Genomic DNA, 23,485 nt, shown 5'->3' with positions numbered 1-23,485 from the left:
CTGCTACTTGGCTTCATTGCACGTAGTAAGTCACAGCCCAACTTAATACAAATACAGGCAGGCCAGGGAGGTTCTGGTTACTGTGGGAACCATAATTTAGGATTTTCTGATTTGTGCATTGAGTTTCACTCACAGTATTTCATTAAAGCATTTTTTTAAAATTAAGTTTGCCTACCCTTGCTGCAAGGTAAGTGTTGTATCTTTTTGTTTTTCATTGAACATATTTGAGTTAAGAATATCAGAATAAAAGGTGATTAGAGGATCTCACTGTCAGACAAGTTATTTACTTGAAAGAGATTGGAAAGTGAGTTTTCTTTATAAAATGTTAGAGACTAATAAAAAATGCACATAGAAGGCTTTTATTGGGAGCTGTTTACCAAACTTTTATCAGGTTGTATTTGTCACAATTGATAACTCTGGATGCTACCCTGTTTCTTTACAATTTGAGACGTTTGCTATCCTGTCTATGTGCAGAAGATTTAAATAGTTGACACCTGTTATAACAGACACACACGGCAGGTAGACTCTAGAGCAGTGGTTCCCCAACTGGGGTTCGTGACCCCCTGGGGGTTCATGAAATGTTACTGGGGATTCTGGGGGAAAAAATTCCATAATGGCGGACAGAGCTGTCGCTAGGGACCCTAGGCAGAACGGGGCCAGCAGCCGGGAGCCCCTGGACTTCCAAGAGCTAAGCAGATGAAAGCAAGCATATCTATCACACTGAGGAGATTTAAACTTCAAGACTCCTTATAAGAAATGGAAAGGGAGGTGGATATTTTTTGCTGTTTTTAAAATTAAATAGGCAGCTAGTATTGTTTTTTAAAATTTATGAAGAACAAGTTTAAGCTTTGTTGTAATGTGCATTGTTTGCCTGGACTGCTCAAGACCTGAATGCTTGTGTAGGAGAAACTCTTTGAGTTGGCTTCTTAAATACCTTCATGATGTTTCACATCTGATACTTCTTGATGAAACATAGGAGCCTTGTCTTATAACAGGCTTATTCAAAGTGATACAAGCTACGAAAGTGAGATCTTGAAGAGTGATGCCATTTTCATAATGTAATAATCCTGTAATGATAAATAATAAGTGTGTAATAAGCATGTCATAAAAACAAATTTTATATTTCCCAGATCACTGTTTTTATAATTTATACTCAGATAAAAGAGAAAATCCCTGGAAATATTCATTTTTAGGAGGGGATTCGCGAGACTTGACATTTTAGTGAAAGGGGTTCACAGGTTGTTGAAGTTTGGGAAACACTTCTCTAGAGTCAAATTAAGCCTCATCCTGTCTTTTTTTTTTTTTTTTTTTTTTAAATGGACAAACACTCCAATGTGAATGAGCGTTTTCTGTGCCTATCTAGGTTAGGATCAATAAGACATTGCCCTTCTTAGTTATTTGCCGAGCTGCCTCTTCACTAAATTGCATTTGTCTCTACTTTTCTGTTGACTAGCTGGTATGCATTCTTAAAAATCGTTTGGTTATTCCTTTCATGTGCTACTAGCACAACTCTTCTCGAATTAGAAATTGTACTAAATAAGTTTTTTTTCTAAATAAGAAGAAATTAAGCTTTCTAAGAATGTAATGTTACTAAGCAAACGTTTTCTTCATACTTTACATTCTTTAAGGAACCTTTCACTCCTGATCTGTGTACTGAGCTTCAGAGAACATGTCATTTAAAGAGCCTAATACAGTTCAGTACCTCTGGGGAGAGCCATATCTGAGTGGTGGTATGGAAATACTTTTTTAGATCACTTCAGCTTAAACAGGAGTAGTCCTTTGCCTCCTCTGATATTGTTGTCCTTAATGCGCTATGGGGGAGGGGATTAACCATCATTTACTTAGAGCTGCCCCTCTTATCTACACTAGCTAAAGCTCATGGAGCGTTTCAGCAAATTATCTTTGCATCTGCAAAGTCTGACCCTTTCTGATTTCTAAGTTAACCTTGTCTTTATTGGGCAACTAGCCCTTGTTCTAAAATAATAAAGCTAATCCATTTTAACACTTTAATAGCGACTCTTGGAAAAAAGTACAACTTAAATAGTCTTATTTCTCTGCTCCAGATTAACCAGGTGATTTCCATGTTTGCTTTATTTTATATTAATGATATGGTATGTGATATATTCCTTGTTTAGCACAGTTCTAACTCTTATCTACTGGGTTTTATTTTCTAGATTGTTCATGCTGTAAAATCAATACAGTAGTTGCCTTTCTAATTTGGGTGTAAAGGTCGATTCTAGAATAACTTCTAAAGTGAGACTTGTTAACACTGGTTCTCACTTGGAATTAGAGAGTTGTGATGTTTGCATTCAAAATGTCAAGCTATCAGCACTGTAGTGTAAAGCTGACATCAAAACCAGACAATGATGGCAAGTGTCCAGTTTACTTGGCTACAGCCAAGGTAACTGGTTTCAACTATTCAGCCTAGATTTCAGTATTTGCAGAATAGAGATTATTGTGGTAAGCATAAAACCAGGCTCTCTGTGGTTACTTTCTATCACAGAAAGATTTTAATTGGTAATAGTTGCTTATTCAGCAAGGACTGATCTGAGATTTGGTGATCTAGTAAATGTTTTAAATGGCTTTATACCATATTTTTCCTTGAAGGACCAGAAAGGAGGTTGCCCAGAAGCTTGAATAACTGAAATGAAAACATCAAGAGTTTAGTCCTTCAATGTAGAAAAAGAGGGGAAACTTGTAACTTTAAAGTTTACGTACTGCTGCTGATTTAGCATGTTGCTTGATTCACAAATGAGATTAAAGGGACCTTCCACAGATTTTCTTAAGAATACCTTACGCTAGAAGGCAGAGGGTGTGGGGTTTTTTTGTTTTGTCCCCTCCCTCCCCCCAAAGTGTTATGAAGCACTGCAGTTGCAAGTAGGATGTAGAGCGTATGGCCTTGTATTTTTAGCATGGCGTGCTTCTGTATGAAAGATTCAAAATGTAATACAGCATGTTTCTAACTCACAGGCTTGCCCTCTGTATTAAACTGAAGTAGTTTATCTTTCCTGCTTTGACTGAATCGTCTCTATTTCAGTCCTTGTTTAGAAAAACATCTCAATACATGTGAAAAGGCTAACTGTGGGTGTGAATCTGAACCCTGTATCCCAACCCAGTTTCTTAATCCTGGGTATTAAAGTCCTGATAAAGTTGACACTGACTGATTCTACAGCTAAACAGTACAGCATCCCATTCTGCTTGACCCATAATAGGCTGTGGTCTTCTCCTTGCTGTTGATTTGACTCTTGACTTCAAGATAACAGAGCAAGGTACTTTCAGTTTGACTCATGTTAGAATTAAATGTTTCACCTTATGTTCTTAGGAACTGAGATTTAACTATTTCTCAAGTGACTGGTTTGTTTTCTTGTGTTCACTTTTTCCTTCCCCATTATGCTAAATGCTTAGCCTGCTATTGTCCAGCTAAATATGAACGCTGACTTTGAGGGTTCCAAACACAAGATGACTCTTTTGCTTTAGGAAAATCCTAACGCAGTCTGCCATTCTTGGTGTATTCATGAGATTGTGATTTCTGCTAGTTGGGCAATAAACCAGGATCCCAGCACTATTTATTGTGGACTCGGAGCAGGGCGGTATATGTGTAAATCTGTGCTTTGACTCCTAATCCACTCAAGTTTATTTTTGCTCATTTCACTTCCTGTTTGTGATGTACTGTTAATTTTTTAAAGGGAACAAGTACAGTTAAGTGGACAGGCTGTAGACTACTAAAGAATGTGACTTGCCATATTTTTCAGAATTTTACCTATATAGGTGATAAAATTATCCTTCCTGTAATTCATTTATCTTGTTTCATGAAACCAAGCAAGTAGTCAGAAATGTCACTGTGCTGGTTTCTGCTAGTCTAACATTCTTGTATACCTTTTGGGTAAATAAAGTCACCCTGTCCCATTTAGTAAGAATTGACATGTTTTAATATGGATGTAGAATAACTGCCTAAGACAGTTTGCTGGCATTATCTGGGGAGGTTGATATTGGTTTAGATTTCCTTTGGGTAAAATAAAGAATAGAACATTAGTAAATTATGGAATTTTGGCTACTAGTTATGAACTCAGCAGTGGCTTATGCATCCATGTATTAAAAATAGGAATCTGAAAGGTTAATGTAGTAAAACATTACTGTCCTAAAAACTGATCTGAATGCAGTTCAGTTTTGCCCTCTGTATATTAATACAAATGTGCCACTCCATATTTAGACATCTATATGTGAACAAGATTCCTCCTATCTCAGCAGAGTCATCAAAATTCCTGTCAGCAGCTGACCTGGTAGACGATTTTTTGCTAATATGATAAATATTTCTCCCTACCCCACAGAAACTGTACAAATTGCTAGTTTAGTCGCAGGAAACCTAATGCAATTAGGCTGCAGATCATCCCTTTCCAGGTTCTAATCCAACTCCATACTACTTTTATTGGGGTCCCCTTACAGTGAATTGACAGATACCACCATGTTTCTTGGGTCATACTCTAGCACAGTTACCTTCATCTATACTTTATTACCTTCCCCCCCTCTCATTTTCCTTTCTCTACCCCCTCCCACACCAACCTTTCCACTCAGAGTTGCTTTCATTCACTAAAGGGTTATGAGCAGCTGGAAGACTGAGGAAGGGCTGTAAGTAACTCTCTGGAATGAGGCTGGATTGCAGCTGACCTGAAAATATAGGAGGAGGAAAGAGATCTTGAGCATATGTAGGCTACTTCCTGAGTGTAGCCTAGTATGTGTGAACTGTTCTGAAGCCCGGCTGCATTAGGGGCCACTATGGAAGAAGGAGCATTGGTGCTTTCAGGGAGCTATTGCCACTTTGTTCACAACTGCTTTCTCTTGTCATCATAACTGGCTGACCAGATCTACGCTGACAATTCATAGCACTCTGAGACGGGCATAATCCAGGTGTCTCAGCCAACGTATTCTCAACAAAACAGCGTCTAATGTTCAAGGTTGCATATAATTTATTAGTTTTATTGAGTGTGAAGGGAAGGTTATAAACTTTCTCCCATGAATATGCATCCCTCATAGGTAAAATATCCCCAATAGCCTCTTCCATTTAACATTACAGCAGAGTGAGAGCTCTGCTACAGTTAAGATTAAGACCAACTTTTTCTGTTTAAAGCTCAATTCTAAGTGCTCTGAAATCTACATGGTTACATGGATTGACTTGAAAGTTGGCATGCCTCTTGAGGGCTTGGGTTATTTTAGTGATCCAAATTTGGGGGCATTTGACCAAAGGGTTCCAGAAATACAGCACCTAGGGAAAAGGAAGTTTTAGTTGAAGATAAGTTGCCAGAACCTATCTTTGCTCACTGATAGAGCTCAAACCAGGGCTCAGCTCATTGCACCGTGATCTCAGAGGTTATCCTAATAGAGTGCATGGCAACCATCAGCCGTTTGGGGAACATCAAATTAAAATCTTTTTTCAAAAAGAGTTTGCTTCTCCAGTTATCAGGCACACAAGCAGACATGCAAGTATCTCTCTATGTACATGCTTACTGTAATCGATCTGGAAAACTAACCTGTATCACAGGGGCTGGGTAGCTCTGAGGATGTTTTAAGTTCATTGAGTCTGAGCACCACCCAAGGCACTGAGAGGTCAAATCCAAGCCAGGGCAGAAATCTGAAGTAAGAAAAGTAGGTATGCTGCTCCAGTCTGCCTCTCTCGGGGGCGGAGGGGGCGGGTATTTTGGATAAATGTAATCTGACTACAGCAGAATATTCAGAAAGTGCTGAAACTATTTTAAAAAAAGAAAACGATGCAAGCAAATGCTTCCTGGGAGGGGAGCGTGATTGGGGTGGAAGAGTAGGTGAAGTGGGAGGGGGGAGAGAGGAGAGTGGGAAGGGGGACAAGGGAGTGAGTGCCTAGAGAGCTGGGAGAGAATAGGGGCAGGGGCACGTCAGCCCCATATTCCCCTGCTCTGTTACTCCTGAAGGCATTCTGTGCCTAAAAATTCTGCAACTTTTATTTGTCAAATAAATGTGGAGGCTCCAGCATGGCATTGGGGAGCACAGGCCACTGGCTGCACAGAAGTGCGAGATCATTGTGCAGCTCCCCCTCCCCCCCCCAGGACCCGGACTCAGCAGCGAGGCCGCAACCAATCCTGACACAGCGCAAGGACAGGGCCTGCCCTAGAAACACCCCAGGGCCCTGCCTCTCTGTGCCAGGTGCGGGCAGGCAGGCTCAGCAAGGCAGGATCCAAGTGTGGAGGAGCTTAGAGAGGGGGGATCCAGATGTGGGTTGAGAGGGTTCAGTGTGAGGGGGAGCTAGATGCACAGGGGCGTGTTGGGGGGATTCTGGGTGCAGTGGTAATGGGACTCTGCAGGGGGGTCCAGGTGAAGGTGGTTGGGGCTCAGGGGAGAGAGGGGGTCTGGGTGTGGGGAGGATAGAGCTCGGCAGAGGGCTCTGAGTGTGTGTGTGGGGGGGCTCAGCGAGGGGTCCGGATGCTGGGAGAGTGGGGCTCAGTGGGGTGGGGATCCAGGTGCAGTGTGGGGTTGGTGGGGTGGGGATCTAGGTGTGAGTGGCTCATTAGGGTAGTTCAGGGGGAGTGATGCTCATTGGGGAGGGGGAGTGTCTGAATGTGGGAGGGTTGGGTAGATGGGGGAGCAGCTCCTTGTACAGTGATCCTTCCCCCTGCAGCTGAGGAGAGATGGGGAGGGGGAAGGGAGTAGAGTTTGCAGCGCTTCCTACATGTGGGGGAGAAATCTGGGAGTGGCTCTGACACAGCCCCGGAGGCTGTGCTGGGAAAGAGGAAGTCCCGTCCTCCCCCCACCCAGTTGGGACTAGCAACTGAGCCCGGCACCAGATAGGAGCCACCAGCTGAGTCTTTCGCAGTCCTGCCCCACAGTGATTTACCTCTCTGCCGGCTGCCCTGGACACCCGAAACGTATTGCTGGGGAGGATCGCATGACTGCTCATGTGGCTTCCCGTGGCTTCCCTGTCAGTCATTTTTCTGTGGGGAAGCAAAGAAAACTGTGGGGGACATAAATTCTGCACGTGCACAGTGGTGCAGAATTCCCCCAGGAGAGAGTGCGTGTGTGTGCGCGCGCGCGTGGTCCTCTGGTCTGCAGCCCATCTACAGATCGCATGGTGTTTGACCCTCCCATATGAGCCAGGTTTTGGAGGAGGCTTGCCTATATGGGGAATGTCTGAGCCCCTGCTTCCTGCCCCTTGTCTGTGCCACGCTTGGGGGGTGGGACTGCCCATCTATGGCAGTCTGTTCCCTGCTTCATGTGAGCCAGGTTCTGGAGGCCCCTGAGCCCCTATCCCTACCCCACCATGCGATCTGAGATCTGCGGGGGTCCCTGCTCTGCCCCTGCTCCTTGCCCCATATGTGAGCTGGGATCTGGGGGACCCGTGCCCATATATGAGCTATGACTCCCCATCTCCCCCCATGTGAGCCGGATTCTGTGGGAGGACTTGCTTTTCTTTGGGGGGGTCTGAACCCCACTCCCTACACCTTATGTGAGCTAGGAGCTAGAGGTCCATGCCCTCTGGGATTGTCTGAGCCCCCTCTCTGCCCCCCTCCCCATGTGTATGCCAGGATCTGGGGACCCCTATCCATCTATGAGGGGGCTGACCCTATCCCTGCTCCCCTTCATATGAGCCAGGTTCTGGGTGGGGCTTGCCTTTGTGGGAGTATCTGAGCTCCTCTCCATATCCCCCTTGTGAGCCAGTATCTGGGGAAGCCCTCTATCTCTGGCTGGGGAGCTTAGAACGGACATGCTCAGAGCATGCACCAAGAACACGCTGCTGGGGTGAGGAACTGAGAGTGGGTATGCTTGGCACACATCTGGAACTCGCCAGCAGTGGGGAAGGTAGAAAGGGAACGCTCACTGATGTGAATGGAGCAGCTCTCAGTCTCAGAGTTATTGTTTCAGGCTGTATTCATTTCCATTAGGTACTCTCAGCTGAGAACATCTCGTTGAGATGAATGGGCCAATTAATAGCTCTGTCTATGCTACTGCCTATGTTGGCAAAACTTACGTCGCTCAGGGGTATGACTATTCCACCCTCTGAGCGACATAAGTTACACCGACATAAGCTCTAGTGTGCACAGTGCGATGTTGGCAGGAGAGCTTCTCCCTGCTGACAGTTTGTCGTTCGCGGGCATGTTTTTTTTTTTTTTTTTAATGCCAATGGGAGAGCTCTCTCCCATCGGCGTAAAGCGTCTTCACCGGACACACTGCAGTGATGCACCTGTAGTACCGTATGTGTGGACATGGCCTAAGTTTGAAACCCACCCTGGGCAGAAATCTGAGTTTGACAGGTTGCCCCCTTTCAAGGTGCCACTTGATGTGCTGATATACCACTGAGCCCACCTGTTCTGCCAGCCGGGGCCCCCTTTAACCTGTCTTGCTGAGCCCGACTCTTAAGCCTCCTCTAGCACACACACACACACAGGCAGGGCCACACCCCGCTGCAGACACAGACTGAAGTCCGTGCTGTGTGAGAGGATTCACCCAGCACTCACGTGTACACCCCTTTTGGAGAATAAACCCAAAATAATACTGTCTTGTGCTGTAGGGAAATCTATTCAATGTAAGCTCATAAATTCACCCCCTCCCTCAATGTGGAGGAAGATCTGCACAACTTCTCCCACCCCCACCCGTTAGAAATTGCACAAAAGGGGTTTAATAATAAACCAAACAAATTTATTAACTATAAAAGGTGGATTTTAAAGGGATACAGGGATAGTAAACAGAACAAAGCAGATTACTAAGCAAATAAAACAAAACATGCAAACTAAGCTTGATTCACTAAAGAAATGGGTTACAAAATGTAATTTCTTGCCCTAAATGTTGAATTAGGCAGGATGCAGAGTTTCTGTAGCTCAGAGTTCCAGATATTTCTTCTTACAGACTGGATCCCTGTCTCAGTCTGGACTCACCTCTGCCTTTCCCTTCAGGTTAGTTCCTTGGTTCTTTCAGCAGTCCTTCTTCTTGGGGAGGCAATGGAGGAGAGTCCAGTTTGCCTTCCTACCCACCCTTAAATAAGATTTACATAAGACGTGAATCTTTTGTTTCCCAAACTTCACCCCCCTCCCCCCCTTTTAGTGGAAAGTTACAAGAAGTCCAAGATAATGTTTAGTCTTAGGTGACAAGATCACCTGACCTAGTAGTGTCACAGCTAAGTCACAGGATGTCTCCCAGGAAGGAGAAGAGGTTAGTATCATCACAGTCTTGTTGTTTCTTCCTAAAGGCCCATCAGATTTGATGGCCTGTTGTCTGGTAGGTGTCTTCCAAATACACACCCAGTAATTGTTACATAGGCCACATTCCTAACTTTAGATACAGAAATTATACATGCGTACAGATTGGATAATCACATTCAGTAAATCATAACCTTTCCAATGATATCTTACATGAGTCATCTTGCATAAAACATATCTTAGTTATGTCATATCCATATCATAAGCATATTTTCATAAAGAATATGGAGTGTAATGTCACACTGAGAATGAGCTGTAAACAGCTTAGAAAAATCTGTCTCTGTCAAGGTTTTTAATAGGAGAAATGCTAGCTGAGTACAGCAGAATATTCAGAAGGTGTGAAACTATTTTTTTAATAGAAAATAAATTACACATGTGAATGCTTACTGAAAGGGGAGGGGTAAAAGAGTAGGTGGTCGTAGGGGAGAGGATTTAGGCCTGAAGTGAGGGATGGGGGTATTATGGGGAGAAGAATAAATGGAAATGAGAGGTTGGGGAGAGAAGAGGGGTTGGGGAAGGCTTATGTTAAGGGAGAAGAAGTAGGGATTAGGAATAGGTTGGAGAATGAGGAGTAGCAGAGGAATTTGGGAGGGAGGGGGGATGGTCAGCCCTGAATTTTCCTCTTCGGTATGTGTACTCTATGATGTAGGGAACCTCTACCCCCCTGCAGGGGTCTGAGCCCCTCACCCTGCCCCTCCATATGAGGTGGGGGGGACTGAAGGTAATACATGTTTAAACATCTGAAAACACCAGAAAATAAATAGTAAAGATACACATCATCCATGTGGGGTCAGAGGGACCTGATCAGAATGTGTGGGGGAGGTGCTAGGTTTGGAGGAAGGGCAGATTAGGTGAATTTGGGGCCTGGGAGGGGAAGACTGGCTGAAGCAGAAGTCCCAGCTGGTAATGGGAGTGAGGGGCCCAGCTCTGTGCAGCTTGTCTACATATACAAGGCAGTTTGCCGCCCTTCAGTAAGATGCTGTCTGTGATACATGTATGCAGCAGCATACGGCAGGAGAGAGCAAGGAACGATTTTTCATACGTATTAATGGCTTCTACAGTGTCAACTAATGGCTTAATAGGATGGGAAAGGGAGGGGGAGCTGGAAATGTTGGCGGGGGGCTACATGTTGTGGGGAATAATGGGCCAGGGTGTGGAGAAGGAAAGAGAGAGACATCTTCTCTCAGTACTTAAAGTTACTGTAACAACCATGTAATAAAACTGTCAAGGTTTTGGGACATAGACTATGGATGAGATTTCTCTCACCAGCTCTGTTAGCAACTATACACTGGATATATTTCAAAGCATGATCATTATCCCCATTCCACTATCACAAAATATACAGGATGAGAGAGGAGCACTGAGAAATCACATAGCAACTATGCGGCTTCATGGAAAGACCACTTGACTGGGACTATTCCTAGCTCTGCTATTGGCCTGCTGGGTGACCTGGGGCAAGTCATTTCACCCCTCCGTGCCTCAGTTTCCCATCTGTAAAATGAGGATAATGATGTAAAGTTGAGATTTTCTGGTGAAATGCAGTATATAAAAGCTAGGGATATGTTTACACTTAAACCACTACAGTGGTGCAGCTGCGCTGCTGTAACACTTCAGTGTTGGCACTACCTATGCCGATGGGTGGAGTCTTCCATTGGTATAGTTAATCCTCCTCCACAAGTGGTGGTAGCTAAGTCAACAGAAGATGGCACTAGGTTGACAGTAGAATTCTATACCTGGGGTTAGATTGGCTTCATGGTACATATGCACCTCTTTCCTTTGATAATATATATAGGGGACTCAGGCCCAGATCTCCTCAATCACAGCTCTCGCAAACTGCTCCAGTATATTCCTCCACCATTCAATACAGCTATACTTAACACTGTGACTACAGGTGGAGTGCCTGCATATAATTCCCATTGGCTGTTGCCAGCTCTAGTGGGGCAGAGTTAAGGTTGCCTGAGCATTTACTTTAACTCTGTATTTCCTGGATTTCAGAAGTTTGAGTTCTGCTGAACTCGATGTTCTGGAAGGGTACAAGCTATCACTGGGCAGCCTTAACTCTGCACTAACAAACTTTTTTGGCATTTAACTGTCAAAAAGGGTAATATTGCAGCTACCAGTAGAGCAGTGATGAGGTCTTTGAGATGAGAAAGAATGAGGGAGATATATTCTGTTATCTGTACTCTGCTCTGTCTTTCCAGTCTGGTAGGGGCACCAATGAGGAACCTGAAGAAGTTTTAACTTGCACATTCACATAACACGTGCATAAGCCTATAGCAGTAAACAGAATGGCCCAGCAAGCAAATATTGGTGAGCTCTTCTCTATGTTGGATTCTTCAGTTCTGCTTGTCCAGGAAGATATAACAGCTGTCTTCAAAGATAACCTCAACTCTGGTATGTGTCTCTTAGATGTTAAACTGGAGGGTTGGAGGAAGCTTTGTATAGAAATAAGCAAAAAGTTGGAAGTTCCCTATCAAATTTACTCATTAGCTCCTGCAAATGTGACTTACTTTAAAGAAACTCTCTATGTCAGAGGCAGTGATTGCATCAAGGATTAATGCTCCTTATGTTCCTCTGGTTAAGAGACACTTCTTGGAAGGTCTGATAAACTGTAACTCCTGGTTCCTTGAGACTGTCTTCTTGACCCTTTTATAAGGTTACTAGGGTTTTGTGGTGTACTAAAGTAAATATGCACACCCTGGTTGTAAGTAGATATCACGCTCCCTTCCTACCAAGTATGTCCAAAAAGTGAAAGTGTTTCATCCACTTTACTCATTTCAAACAATGAGTTCCTCTTGTGAAATGCCATTCTTCGTTTTGCTTTAGGAATGCTTTCTGCTACCACCAAGAGCATTCCTAAGGCTATTCGTGGACCCATTTTAGTGTGGAACAGCATCATTACTCCCCTTGCCCCTAAAATTGCTTCATGTGGAGAACGAAGGAGGGAATCAAACTGATTGCCAGACTCCACCCAGCAGCATGGAACGCTGGATGTAGACTCTCTACAAAAGTTTAGTCAGTGTCACACATCTAATCATTTAGTGTGGGACACTTTAGGAAATCCTGTTGTCAGTTTTTAGAAAGGTCTGCTTCCTCTCTCTCACCAAGCTAGACAATCAGAAAGACACTTGGGGATGGGAGAATGTAATTGGGAGGTCTCATTTTTAAAAACCTGGGTAACTTCCTAGAGGCACTTGTAAGAATGTTGTTCAATTCTGCAATTATTTTAATCTTTTACAATAGAAAATTTTTGTTCATTATAACCTGTCCTATTCCTTTTTGTTGCTGACAACAAACTGATAGACCGTGGACCGATGCTTGTGAATATGCTAGTAGATTACTACTTGGAAAACAATTCTCAGCAGGCATTGCAGATCCTGTCCACACTGCAAGAGCCTCATGACAAGGTAAAATAACTTACAGTTTTTGGAGAACATGGAGCATGGCAGATGTTACTCTAGTATTAGAGAAGCTTCTAAATAGAAAGCCAGTTAAAATTCTTCCTTTCCCTTGATGTAGAATCAATTGATGTGTTTTATCTGTGTAGTAAGAGTAGGTTAGTTTAAAAAAAAAAAAAAATCTCAAACACAAAACTTCATTTTGTTTCATGGATTACTTAAACTGGGTTCATGACTGCAATCAACTTTACACATTGATCACAAGAGATGAAATTACAAAGCTCATAGAAGATCTTTCATACAGATATTTAATATCTTTTACTTGTAATGTAATTGCTTTACAGCTCGCGGCAGCAGCTGCTTATTACTGTTACTAGATTTGTTACCCATTGAAGGGAGGGGGAAGCGCAGCTGCACAAGAATATACAGGGATTCTGCAGGCACGTGGGAATTTTTTAAATGAACACTTGGCAAAACTAACAGCTGTTTTTTTCTGCAATGGCTGAATACTTTGGAGCAGAATGTGTTTCCAAGCACAATGACAAATTCTGTTTTGAACAACATTTTGTTGTCAGTATCACCACAGAGAGACTTAATCTGTATCCCTGTGTTGTACTCACAGGGTTGTATTCAATCTGGCTCCCTAGACACACTTGTAAAACACATTTAATTCCTATAACTGAGAAGAGCAACTTGTCAAACATACAGATTGGTGTCCTTTCCTGTTCACCAGGTACCTGTAAATATTCTGTAACATTTCATTTCATTTTCTACTCCTCTGCCCCCTCTCCCAAATTCGGTTTCAGCACCTACTGGACAAAATTAATGAATATATGGGCAAAGCTGCTACCCGTTTACATACTCTCTCACTGCTGGGTCATGTGATAAGACGACAGCCATCTTGGAAACATAAACTTTCTCAAGCACCTCTCCTGCTTTCTTTACTTAAGTGTCTTAAGGTAAGAACTATGTCAACACTGAGTATTTATTATATGTGTTATAAGGGGCCCTTGCTGTAATATCTGGGTGCCATTTGCATAAATTGGTTAGGGGAAAGGAAAATTTTGACAAAATAGTGAGTATGTACTCCATTTCCATTGAAGCACACTGGTGGAGGAAGCTTACACTGTCACTTCCCACATAGTAGATGTTCTGTGGATCCCTGACAGCCCTAGGTCTGAATGTTTCTTGTTTTATAAGGACTGAATTTCCCTAAATTGTACAACTTTGTATCCTTTGCTTTATGAAAACATGTAAAACGTTAAGACACTAAAGTTAATATAGGGAGAAAACAGTGTTTTGTGATTAGCAGGAAGACTGCAAGTCAAGACTCCTAGTTTCTTTTCCTTCCTGTGCCACTAACTTGCTGAGAGAACGTGAGCAAGTCACTTGACTGTCCTGTATTTTCGTTTCCCCATTTGATAAATTAGTAATTATATACCCTGTGTGTATCTCACGTGAGTGTTATGAGAATAGATTGAAGTTTGCAAAGATACATGAATACAAGGTACAGAAATTTGCATAATTAGTTATAATAGTAGATTAGCATTAGTAGAGTCTCTATTCATAAAGATTTTTTTTTTTTTTTTTTTTTTTTTTAATTGGAGGCATCAGGCAGACAGAATTTACAGTTTGGGACCTCTTCAGTTACCTTAGATTTACCATGCAACAGTACCTTCAGCTAACATCAGTATTTTGTTTCAGCAGTGCTCAGTTTTTTGATGTGTATTTCAGCAATCTGACAAACTGATTGTAGCTAACCTCAAGTTTTAATACTGAAGCTCTAAACTCAAGATACAGATTATTATGCTCTGGTCCAAATGGTTTCATTTTTATCATGTATTTGTTACTATAACAGGTTGACTATTTAACTTGTGTGGCTGCACATAAAGAGGCTTGTACGCATTTAAGAGATGTTAACATGAGGACAGCTGGGGCCTAGTTTTAGTAGTCTGCCAGCTATGTGGGGTACCCATATCAAATTTCAAATCTCTTGGGCACTGGAGGCAGAGCATGTTTAGTTCTAAACAGGCAGAGGTAGGTATACCGGGAGTGGTTCTCTCCATTCAGATAAGGAACAGGTATAAAGACTGCCTTTGAAGGAAGTCAACAAATTCTTAGGCAGCAGGTCAGTCGTTGGAAGACAGGATAGTAGCTGGAATCCCTGACTTTCTCTTGGGGATCTGCAAGATTAAAGGGGCAGGTGTGATAGTGAGCCAAAGTTTGGTAGGTTTAGATTAGGCATCCTTAAAGTAAGGAGCCTTACCAGAGTGTAAATATGTGATGTCCATTGTGTACTAGTGCTGCGTCAGGAAAAAAATGAAACTTCTCCATTTGAATTCTGACTAATATGACTTTTCTTCATTGCAGACTGACACAGATGTAGTAGTACTCACCACTGGTGTCCTAGTGTTAATAACCATGCTGCCAATGATTCCACAGTCTGGCAAAATGTACCTTCATGATTTCTTTGGTATATTTGGCCGTCTCTCATCCTGGTGCTTGAAGAATCCAGGTGAGAGATGTGACTTTGTTGCAAGTGTGATTCAGTAGCACCATTTCTCTGACTGCTGGCGAGCACTCTATCTTGGGAGACTAGTGGTGGGCTGCAGTTCTGACTCTTGGGGTTAGTTAAATGGGGAAAATTAGATACTAAATGCAAAAGCTATTCCTTTTCTTTGACAGTTAATGTCTGGATTTTGCTCTTGTACCATGGCGCTTATTGGTACAACACTCTGAAATGAGGGATTTTGTGATGCTTTAAGTTCAATAGTTCTGCTGCTGCCCCTACATGGCAGGAATGCAACTCTTAGAGCTCTAAGGATATGGCTGGACAGTTAAGTCTAGTAGATGGAAAGGTGAGAGAGAAAACAACTAGCTTGAACCAGGTGCCAGTTTGAAGGTTCTCAGTTATGAGTGTTAGCTATGGATGTAGGAATTTCTGACAATGCTTCTGAACCAGTAATCACTAAAGTACTGGTAGTATTAGACTTTTCATTTTAACATTGATTGGTCTTAGTCCATTCTGACAATCCATTAGCCATTTTGGGGCACAACTCTAGAAGTTGCATGTCTTCTGTCTGTGTGACCCTGTGAACAAATGCCATAGTTGAGTATATAGAGGTGTGATTTAGAAGGCCATTTTGGCATTGACTCATATCATAGCTGCTCCTACAGGCCGGAAAGACAAGCCAGTAGTTACACAATTCAAACTTGTGATATTTTTTCCCCTGTGGTTATCAGATTTTTATTTGACTTTGAGCTGAAAGGGGTGTCCTTATTGATTTGCTTAGTGTTCAGTCAGTCATGCAAACTACAATTGTTGAAAAATTAACTCTTCTGCAAAGGAGCCAATCTGAATAGTAAGGATTTGTTTTAAGGATTATTTATGATGTGTATTGCTGTAGCACCTAGGCTCCCTAGTTGAGGACCTTAGGTACTGTACAAACACAGGATAAAAGAGAGCCTGAATGAATACTCCGTTCCTGATTTTACTGTTTAGTTCAGAGCTGATTGACACTTGTGACTTGCAAGTGCGGCCTCTCCTTTCACACAGTTGATGGTCTTAAGCATTGCCAAGCTTTGGTGCTTCCAAACTGTTATTTGTCTTGAATCATTACAGGCATTCTTAAAGCACTATCTCGTAACTTCTGACACTCAATTTTCTTTGAGCTCATCAGCAGAATTTCTCTTCTTTCTCTCCTCCAATTCAATCATGTAAAAAGGCTCCAACTATTTTCCCCAGGTCATGTGGCAGAGATCTATCTCGTCCATCTCCATGCCAGTGTTTATGCTCTCTTTCACCGCCTTTATGGAATGTATCCTTGCAACTTTGTCTCCTTTCTACGCTCTCACTACAGTATGAAGGAAAACTTGGAGACTTTTGAAGAGGTGGTCAAGGTAAAATATAGCTTATGTTCATATCAGTTAAGAAAAATGTGTAGTTTATAGCTGCAAGATTGTAGTTATCTGCCAAACAGCGCTACTGCATTGATATAATTGGATTGAGTACTGTGCAGTGAAACAGGATCATGACAGATTACTGGCAGAATGGAACCTTAGTGGAAGCAAGAACAGCTTTCTAAATACAAGCAAGTCTGAACAATTAATCTACCTGTCACACTTATGTAACTGTCCTCTAAACTTTTAGCCCTTGCCTATTGGAACTACTTGTTGGTGCTCCATTTTTTGGAGTTTAATATGGTGCAAAGCTTTTCCAGATGCACTAAATACATATTTATCTGTTTTGTCCCCACTTTTCCAGCCAATGATGGAACATGTACGAATTCATCCAGAATTAGTGACTGGATCCAAGGACCATGAACTGGACCCACGAAGGTATATAAATTCACTCCTCTATTAGGAAAGGCTGTGAACGAGCAGTCTTTAGATGGTCTTTTTCAGGAGGCTCACAACAGAAATTTGTGCCTGTCAACAGAAAAGTCCTATGCCAGTGATACTCTGCAATCAATACTCTAAGGTACCCCAGATAAAACGTAAGGTTTCTGCATCCGAGGTTACAGTTGGGGGTGGGGACACAAATTGTTGGAATAGGTCATTTTCCAGTGGTTTGTTTGGGGGTTGAACTTCATTTTGTATCTGGTGGGTAGATAATTACAATACTCAAGGAAGATATTTTAGTTATGGTAGAAACCAGTTAGTACTTCTGTGATGTAACAAAGCTATCTACAACTAATTTGCTCTTTTTCCTTAACAAAATAAAGAGGAATCTGCAGTCTCACTATGAGCATTTTGATTTGACATAAGTTACTCATGTCTGTTTTACTGGGTCAAGTTTTAAGATTGTGTTTTTTTTTTTTTCCTTTGACTCATTGAAAGTGCTTGATAGGATTTAAGTATTTAAAATGGCTTCAGTGTATCTGATTTGGTGCCTAGAAAATTTGATTCGGTTAACAGATCAATTCTTTTAACAGGTGTGTTTTTATGTGGCCTCAGCTGTACTAGCTTTTTTAGAAATAGGCCCATTTGCCTGCAGCAGCACCACTTGCTGCTTTTCTCTTGTCTCCACAGGCCCAGCCACTGAAGAGGAGAAATTGACTCTTGTTCCTGCATAATAGTGCTCTTCCCCTGCTTTCAGAGCCACTAGGAAAACACTACTAAATGGGAACCCATTGACTATCACAATGATCAATTTTGCAGGCTTCTCCCAGCTGCGTTTGGGTGGGGGGGGCAGCAGCTCTAAAGAGTTAGATTGGCACAGAATTGTCAGTTAAAACCCTTTGGGTTAGTATCTTGCATAAACGGTCTTGCTTCAAATTTTATCTTCTGGCCAAAAGCAAAGCAGCTTCTAAATGGATAGCTTCCTGTTTTTTCTTACTCTACTTTAACGTGCAATGAACTTCCATCCTCTGAGGTCTTGGCCTGTTCTAATTTGACTGCTGAGTTTAGTTACTCAGTTATACAGAGAAGAGGTGTACAGAGTGAAAGAAAGAAATTAGAATATTTATGCCCAAAACTTAAAACAAGTAAAACTCCTTAATTGGCATACCAGATAGCAACTTGCAAAAGAGTTTCAGAGTCTGCACTGCTGGTTTGTCTAAATTTGGACTCCCAGCATCTGAGGGTAGCTGTTCTGATCTCTCCATGTGTTGAAGCTCAGGACCATTCAAGACTTCGTATGCTGCTCCTCCTTTCCAGAGTGCTCCACAGAAGACCCTGCTGGGTTCAAATAGATCTGTTTCAAAGCTGCTATGTTGCCAAATTGGAGTCACCTCTTATGAGTCATCTAATTGCAATTTCTTTGTAAACTGTCTAAAACATTGGAAGGTACTCAATTGTATGGTGCCTCATCGTGTTTCAGCTGGGATTGTGCAAAGCTGGCAGGAACACACATGAGCCATCTGACAAACCAGTTCCTAATATGTCCAGGAACCTTGATTTATAATCATAATTAGCTTATTTAAGACTAACTTACTCTTTTGGCTCCAAAAACTGTCTACAGGTGGAAAAGACTAGAAACTCATGATGTTGTGATAGAATGTGCCAAAATCTCCCTGGACCCAAAAGAAGCCTCATATGAAGACAGCTATTACTCTGTGTCACAGCCAGTCAGCATATGCTTGCAGCCTCGTCAAATTGACCCCAATGCCAGTCCTTATATTGACACACACAGCAGCTACGGTAAGAGCTAATTGGCACTTTTAATATCCATTGGAAGCAGACCAGCTATGTTACAAAAAATCACAGTTCTTACTAATGTACCCTTCTTGGAGTCCAGTTCTATAAGGCTACTTTTGCAAAAAGAAAAGTTGTTTTTTCCCCTATTCTGTACACACATATGAAGTCCTGATATTACTATTCTCTAGCAATGTCACAAAGCTGTGACTTTTTTTTTTCCCTTGAATGATGAGCTAATACCATTCCTGTTGCCTTGTCTGTCATTTACTCAGAATTGACAGTAGTGATTAGCTGGTCAAGTGTTCAGCACTTTCTGAGAATAAGGCCTCTTTAAGGTTGCACACTCAAATACTGAGACACCCCAAATCATTAGCCACTTAAAATTGTTGTTATATATTTTGCATGGATGGAAAGGGATAAATCTGCTCTCCAATAGCCAGATTATGTATGGGAAACAGATGAGTGGATTTGATTTTTTTTTTTTTTAAATAAAAACTGTTAAATATCTGCAAGAAGGACCATCAAGACCTAAATCAGATTTGATTAACATGAATGTTCCTTTTTTTTAAACTCCAGGAACTTCCACTTCTACCCCTTATTCCACTCCTAGGCTAACCCTATCACAAATGCAAGGGCAGCTACCTCAGATTCTGAGCCCACAGTCTACCCGGCTGTCAACTGAGCCACAGCAGGTAACGCATCTAACCATGGTACACCAGCATGTTATTACAAAGATGTTCACTCTTCACTCCTTAAATTGGCTTCTCATTGGATTTGAATATTTTAGAAATAGGTGCATTTGCTTTCAGTTGAGCAATCATTGCAGCTTCGTAGTATAACTTCTTCTGTACCTAGTATAGTAAAGAATTAAATGTAATCCTCATTGATACCTTTTTGTTTTTGACATTGGGCCTGGGCCAGATGTGTGTATTTCATATAGGTTTTTATTACATATTCCTAATTGATTTGCTTATATTGTGACACAGGTTACCATCTGGAGCCCCTCTGCAGTTTGTGGTATGACCACTCCACCAACCTCTCCAGGAATTGTCTCGTCGGAGTCCTCACAAACTTCATCACAGCCTTATAGCAAATATTTTAGCACACCTGGTATGTACTGCATTTCAGAGTTAGCATTTTAATGGGTTTTTTAACTTGGTCTAGAAGTGATACTTTGTTAAAAAAATATCTGTGTAGATACTTAGGTTTGCATACAGGCTCTTTAAAGGTGAATCTAAGTGTATTTGGAACTTCTTTAAACTGCTTTTCCCCTAAAAATTCTCTTACGTAGTTTGCTGTTCGTAAGTTTTGACGTCTTTAACTATATCATTACTCCACACTTGAATGGAGCATACAATTTTTTGAATGGGCGTCTTAAGTGGGAACAGCCAATTCTGCATTTGAGTTCTCCAAATCACCATTTAGACATCCAAGTACTCATTTTACACAGCTAAGTTCTAATATGAACACTGATACAGAGAACTGGGTACCCCGAGTTAAGTACTGAAGTTTGAAAACTGGATGTCCCATATGAAACTGAAAATTGTGAGATTTGAATGGCAGATCATTTGAAGTGTGTATCACTTGAACTTTATGAATGTGAAATTAACTCAAATTAAGAAGGATATGGAGTTTTAATGGCGATTAAACTTTTCTTTGCCTTTTGAGCAGGTGGAAAAGGAACCCCTCTAGGAACACCAGCCACCTCCCCTCCTCCACCCTGCATTTCAGATGACTTTGTGCACGTTTCACTCCCTTCAGCTGCTGCCACACCTCCCAAGAAGGTAAAGGCAAAATGTAACTGCCAGGCAAAGCTGGCTTCAGTCTCTGGGTTAACTTTTCATGAGAACCTGTTTTTCAGTCGTGGTTGTCTGTGTGTAAATCAAAAGTATTTAATTATGAAAAAGTATAGTTTGGGCCTTAACACAAACTAACAAATTGCCTGTAATTTCAGGTGATTTATATTTGGGTTAGCCTCTCCGAAGTCCTTTATTGATGTACCACTTAAGTCATCTGTCTGGAAAAATTCCCTCTCGCTGAACATGTACTAAAGGCTGCTTTGTGATAGATGTCTGTTGCAAAGAATCCTTATTTTCTTCCAGGAGGACAAACCGGATCCCGGGAGGCCTTCGCTGTCCCGACAGCAAAATGTCATAAACAGCGAGAAAGCATTGGGTAAACTACATCCTCTTCTCCCAGCTCTCAATAGTCTTACCCCAAAGCAGTGATCTCATTTGTGGATAAATGTTTCCAGTTACAAAAGACTTCTCCTCTGCCCTTTCTCCATTTTTTCCCCATCCATTCCATAGTGGTTCCCGAATCCCACTCTAATGCTACCATTCAGCTTAACGTCACATGATAAAAACTTTTGATTTGTTTCCTGTTAACTATTCACTTCCAGAAATGCTTTGCATGGACTGCCTTCTTAGCTGCCCCTCAACCCCACCCCAGTGTTCCACAATTTAAATATTTAACGTTTGGAACACAGAATTAAGTGAAGGTTGCAAAAGATTAAAAAGGAGAAACTCAAGCTTTGAGGATGATCTTTGGAAGCTCTCTTATGTTTAGATTCCTCAACTTCAAAATGACTTGCAGTGTTATGCATCTATAAGGCCGCCCATGCGTGTTCCTTCACTGTGTCAGCAGTTCAGGATAGACTCTTTCCCCTCAAATGCTTCTGGAAGCAGAACTTGGTATTTTTTCATACTCCTGCAGTGTTACTATATCACTGCATTTGAGAGAACCCTTTCTAGTTCCATGTGGAGTAGTAAAATCTGTAGAGAATGTTTGAGGAAAAAAATGTATCTTATTGGAAATGGAATTTATACTTGTCATTTCCTCTATTCCCCCACCCACACATCTCTGGAAGGGGTGGAAAAGGACTTTGATGGTACCACATTTAAGGTACTAAAGAACTGCTGTAGAAATGTCTTCAGGGTGGAGAAGATATTGGAATTTAAAACTGGCTTTCCACAATGGAGTTGTCTTGCAACACTGGTATCTGAACTTTTTGGTATTTGGCATTTGTGCTAGACTTTCCATTGGATTCCCAACTTGTGACTGAGCTGCGAACCTAAGGTTTCTATCCCTGCATTACTTAGTATGTGCGTCTCTATCATCTGTCTCAGACTTTTGATCTGTTACTCAGTCACATATGGTTTAGTTTGTACTGCATTCATTCAGTTAAGCTTTTTTTGTAGGTAAGTACTGTTTGTTGGAGCAAGATCAGTGTTTTAAAGGGAGTTTAGAGCTGGCCTGGAAATCTAGCAGTGCAAACATATTTGAGACTTAAGCTTTGTCCTTCCTTTTCATGGGTAGAAGAACTGCAGACAACATACTTCTCTTCTGTGGAGGAGACTACCTCATCTCACTCTGCAGTAGCACTTCTTGTCATTTCAAAATCACATTGGCTGTCTCTGGAGGGACCAGTGACCTAACACTTCAGGACTCTTTGATTTGCGGGTGGAGCAGAAATGGGGTATGCTCCTGTTTTGGGGAGGATCTAGAGGGATGGAGAATGTTGTTTGAAGACTGTTTCAGCAGAAGTGGAAGATATCGTATTGTTAAGTCTTATGATGACATATAGCATCTGTACAATTACTTTTTTTTTTTTTTTTTTTCTTCAGAAGTGCCTGGCAGTAAAAGTTCTGTAAATTTAAGTGATCTTCCAGAATTTTTAGGTTGCCTGGCCTCTGATGAAGATAGTGTTGAGAAGGACAGAGAAGAAGGTAATGTCTCTTGGTATCCTTATGTAGGTTTTATATGCATTTAGACCTCGAGCTAGTATGGTACTGAGTTTGACGATTCAGACGTTTTTAATTTTATCAAGCCAGATATAAATGAGTATTACTAATTACTGCGGACAGAAGAAAATGTGTGGATTCAGGGAACCTATCGGGGATACCAGCTTCTTCCTGATAAGTGTTCCAAAAGTGGCATAAATGTATAGTTAGTTAATTTCACCTTGCTTCTTATCAACTCTTCCCACATAAATGAAGAGACTTCATGTTGGATGTACAGCAACTCTGCACATATTTTGGATGAGAATGAAATATCCTTAATTCCTGAAAGAAATTGTTGCTGTCAAGGTATACTGAGCCACACTGCCCTGCTTAATTGTTGTAATCCCCCCTATTGGCTTTGTCTTCCTGGTCCATTTAAACATTGTCTATTTTTGAAATCTGCTCCTTTTATGCAAGAATCCTGTTAGTGATCCTTATCGTTTACATATGTATCAATGTAAAAATCAGATTATTTCAGAAGTAAATGTAATGCATAAATAATAGTAAACCCTTCTTTACGTGACTAGTGTTAAGGCTGTATTTCCTCTTTTTAATCTGGGAAGAATTTCTGACTTTGAGACAACCAATAAGTCCCTAGCTGACTCTTTTTTGCATTGGTTTTAAAAAAAAAATTACCATTTACAGTCAAGTGGAAAATGTATTTATTTTAATATCAGGGATCAAACTATCTTAATTTTGGGACGTTACCATTTACATTTGGAAAGAATGAATTGCTTCTGCGCACCCACCCCTGAAATACATGATGATTACATAGCCCCTTTATAAAATTTTCTGATCAAGATAATTTTGAAATAAAACTTTATAATGTTCCTTAATTAGCATGCCAGGCTAGATGGCACTACTCTAGACTTTCTTCTAGTGACTTTATTTGGGGCCTGAGCCAAAGTCTGTTGAAGTCAATGGAGTGACTCCACTGACTTCAATGGATTTT

The 23,485-nt window shown here is 41.5% G+C and overlaps 1 protein-coding gene across 4 annotated transcripts in view; it reads left to right on the top strand.

Annotated features, from left to right (window-relative positions):
* The window catches only part of TSC1 (TSC complex subunit 1), a 43,922-nt gene that overhangs the window by 1,859 nt on the left and 18,578 nt on the right, over positions 1-23,485 (top strand). For 2 of the 4 annotated variants that reach the window (XM_024210419.3, XM_026657353.2), the window contains 13 exons: positions 3,038-3,269; positions 11,417-11,609; positions 12,519-12,622; positions 13,420-13,572; positions 14,984-15,128; positions 16,359-16,513; positions 16,878-16,951; positions 18,576-18,754; positions 19,328-19,443; positions 19,738-19,861; positions 20,423-20,535; positions 20,854-20,926; positions 22,378-22,479. In XM_024210419.3, the coding sequence (XP_024066187.2) occupies positions 11,504-11,609; positions 12,519-12,622; positions 13,420-13,572; positions 14,984-15,128; positions 16,359-16,513; positions 16,878-16,951; positions 18,576-18,754; positions 19,328-19,443; positions 19,738-19,861; positions 20,423-20,535; positions 20,854-20,926; positions 22,378-22,479 (1,444 nt within the window). In that variant the 5' untranslated portion in view covers positions 3,038-3,269; positions 11,417-11,503. The remainder of the gene's footprint in view (positions 1-3,037; positions 3,270-11,416; positions 11,610-12,518; positions 12,623-13,419; positions 13,573-14,983; positions 15,129-16,358; positions 16,514-16,877; positions 16,952-18,575; positions 18,755-19,327; positions 19,444-19,737; positions 19,862-20,422; positions 20,536-20,853; positions 20,927-22,377; positions 22,480-23,485) is intronic. The other 2 variants (XM_024210421.3, XM_024210420.3) reach the window with 1 other exon arrangement.

The sequence above is a fragment of the Terrapene carolina genome, unplaced genomic scaffold, assembly GCF_002925995.2.
Source record: "Terrapene carolina triunguis isolate 2854851 unplaced genomic scaffold, T_m_triunguis-2.0 Scaffold238, whole genome shotgun sequence".
NCBI classification, from domain to species: domain Eukaryota; kingdom Metazoa; phylum Chordata; order Testudines; family Emydidae; genus Terrapene; species Terrapene triunguis.
This window is presented reverse-complemented; position numbering and strand designations above follow the sequence as displayed.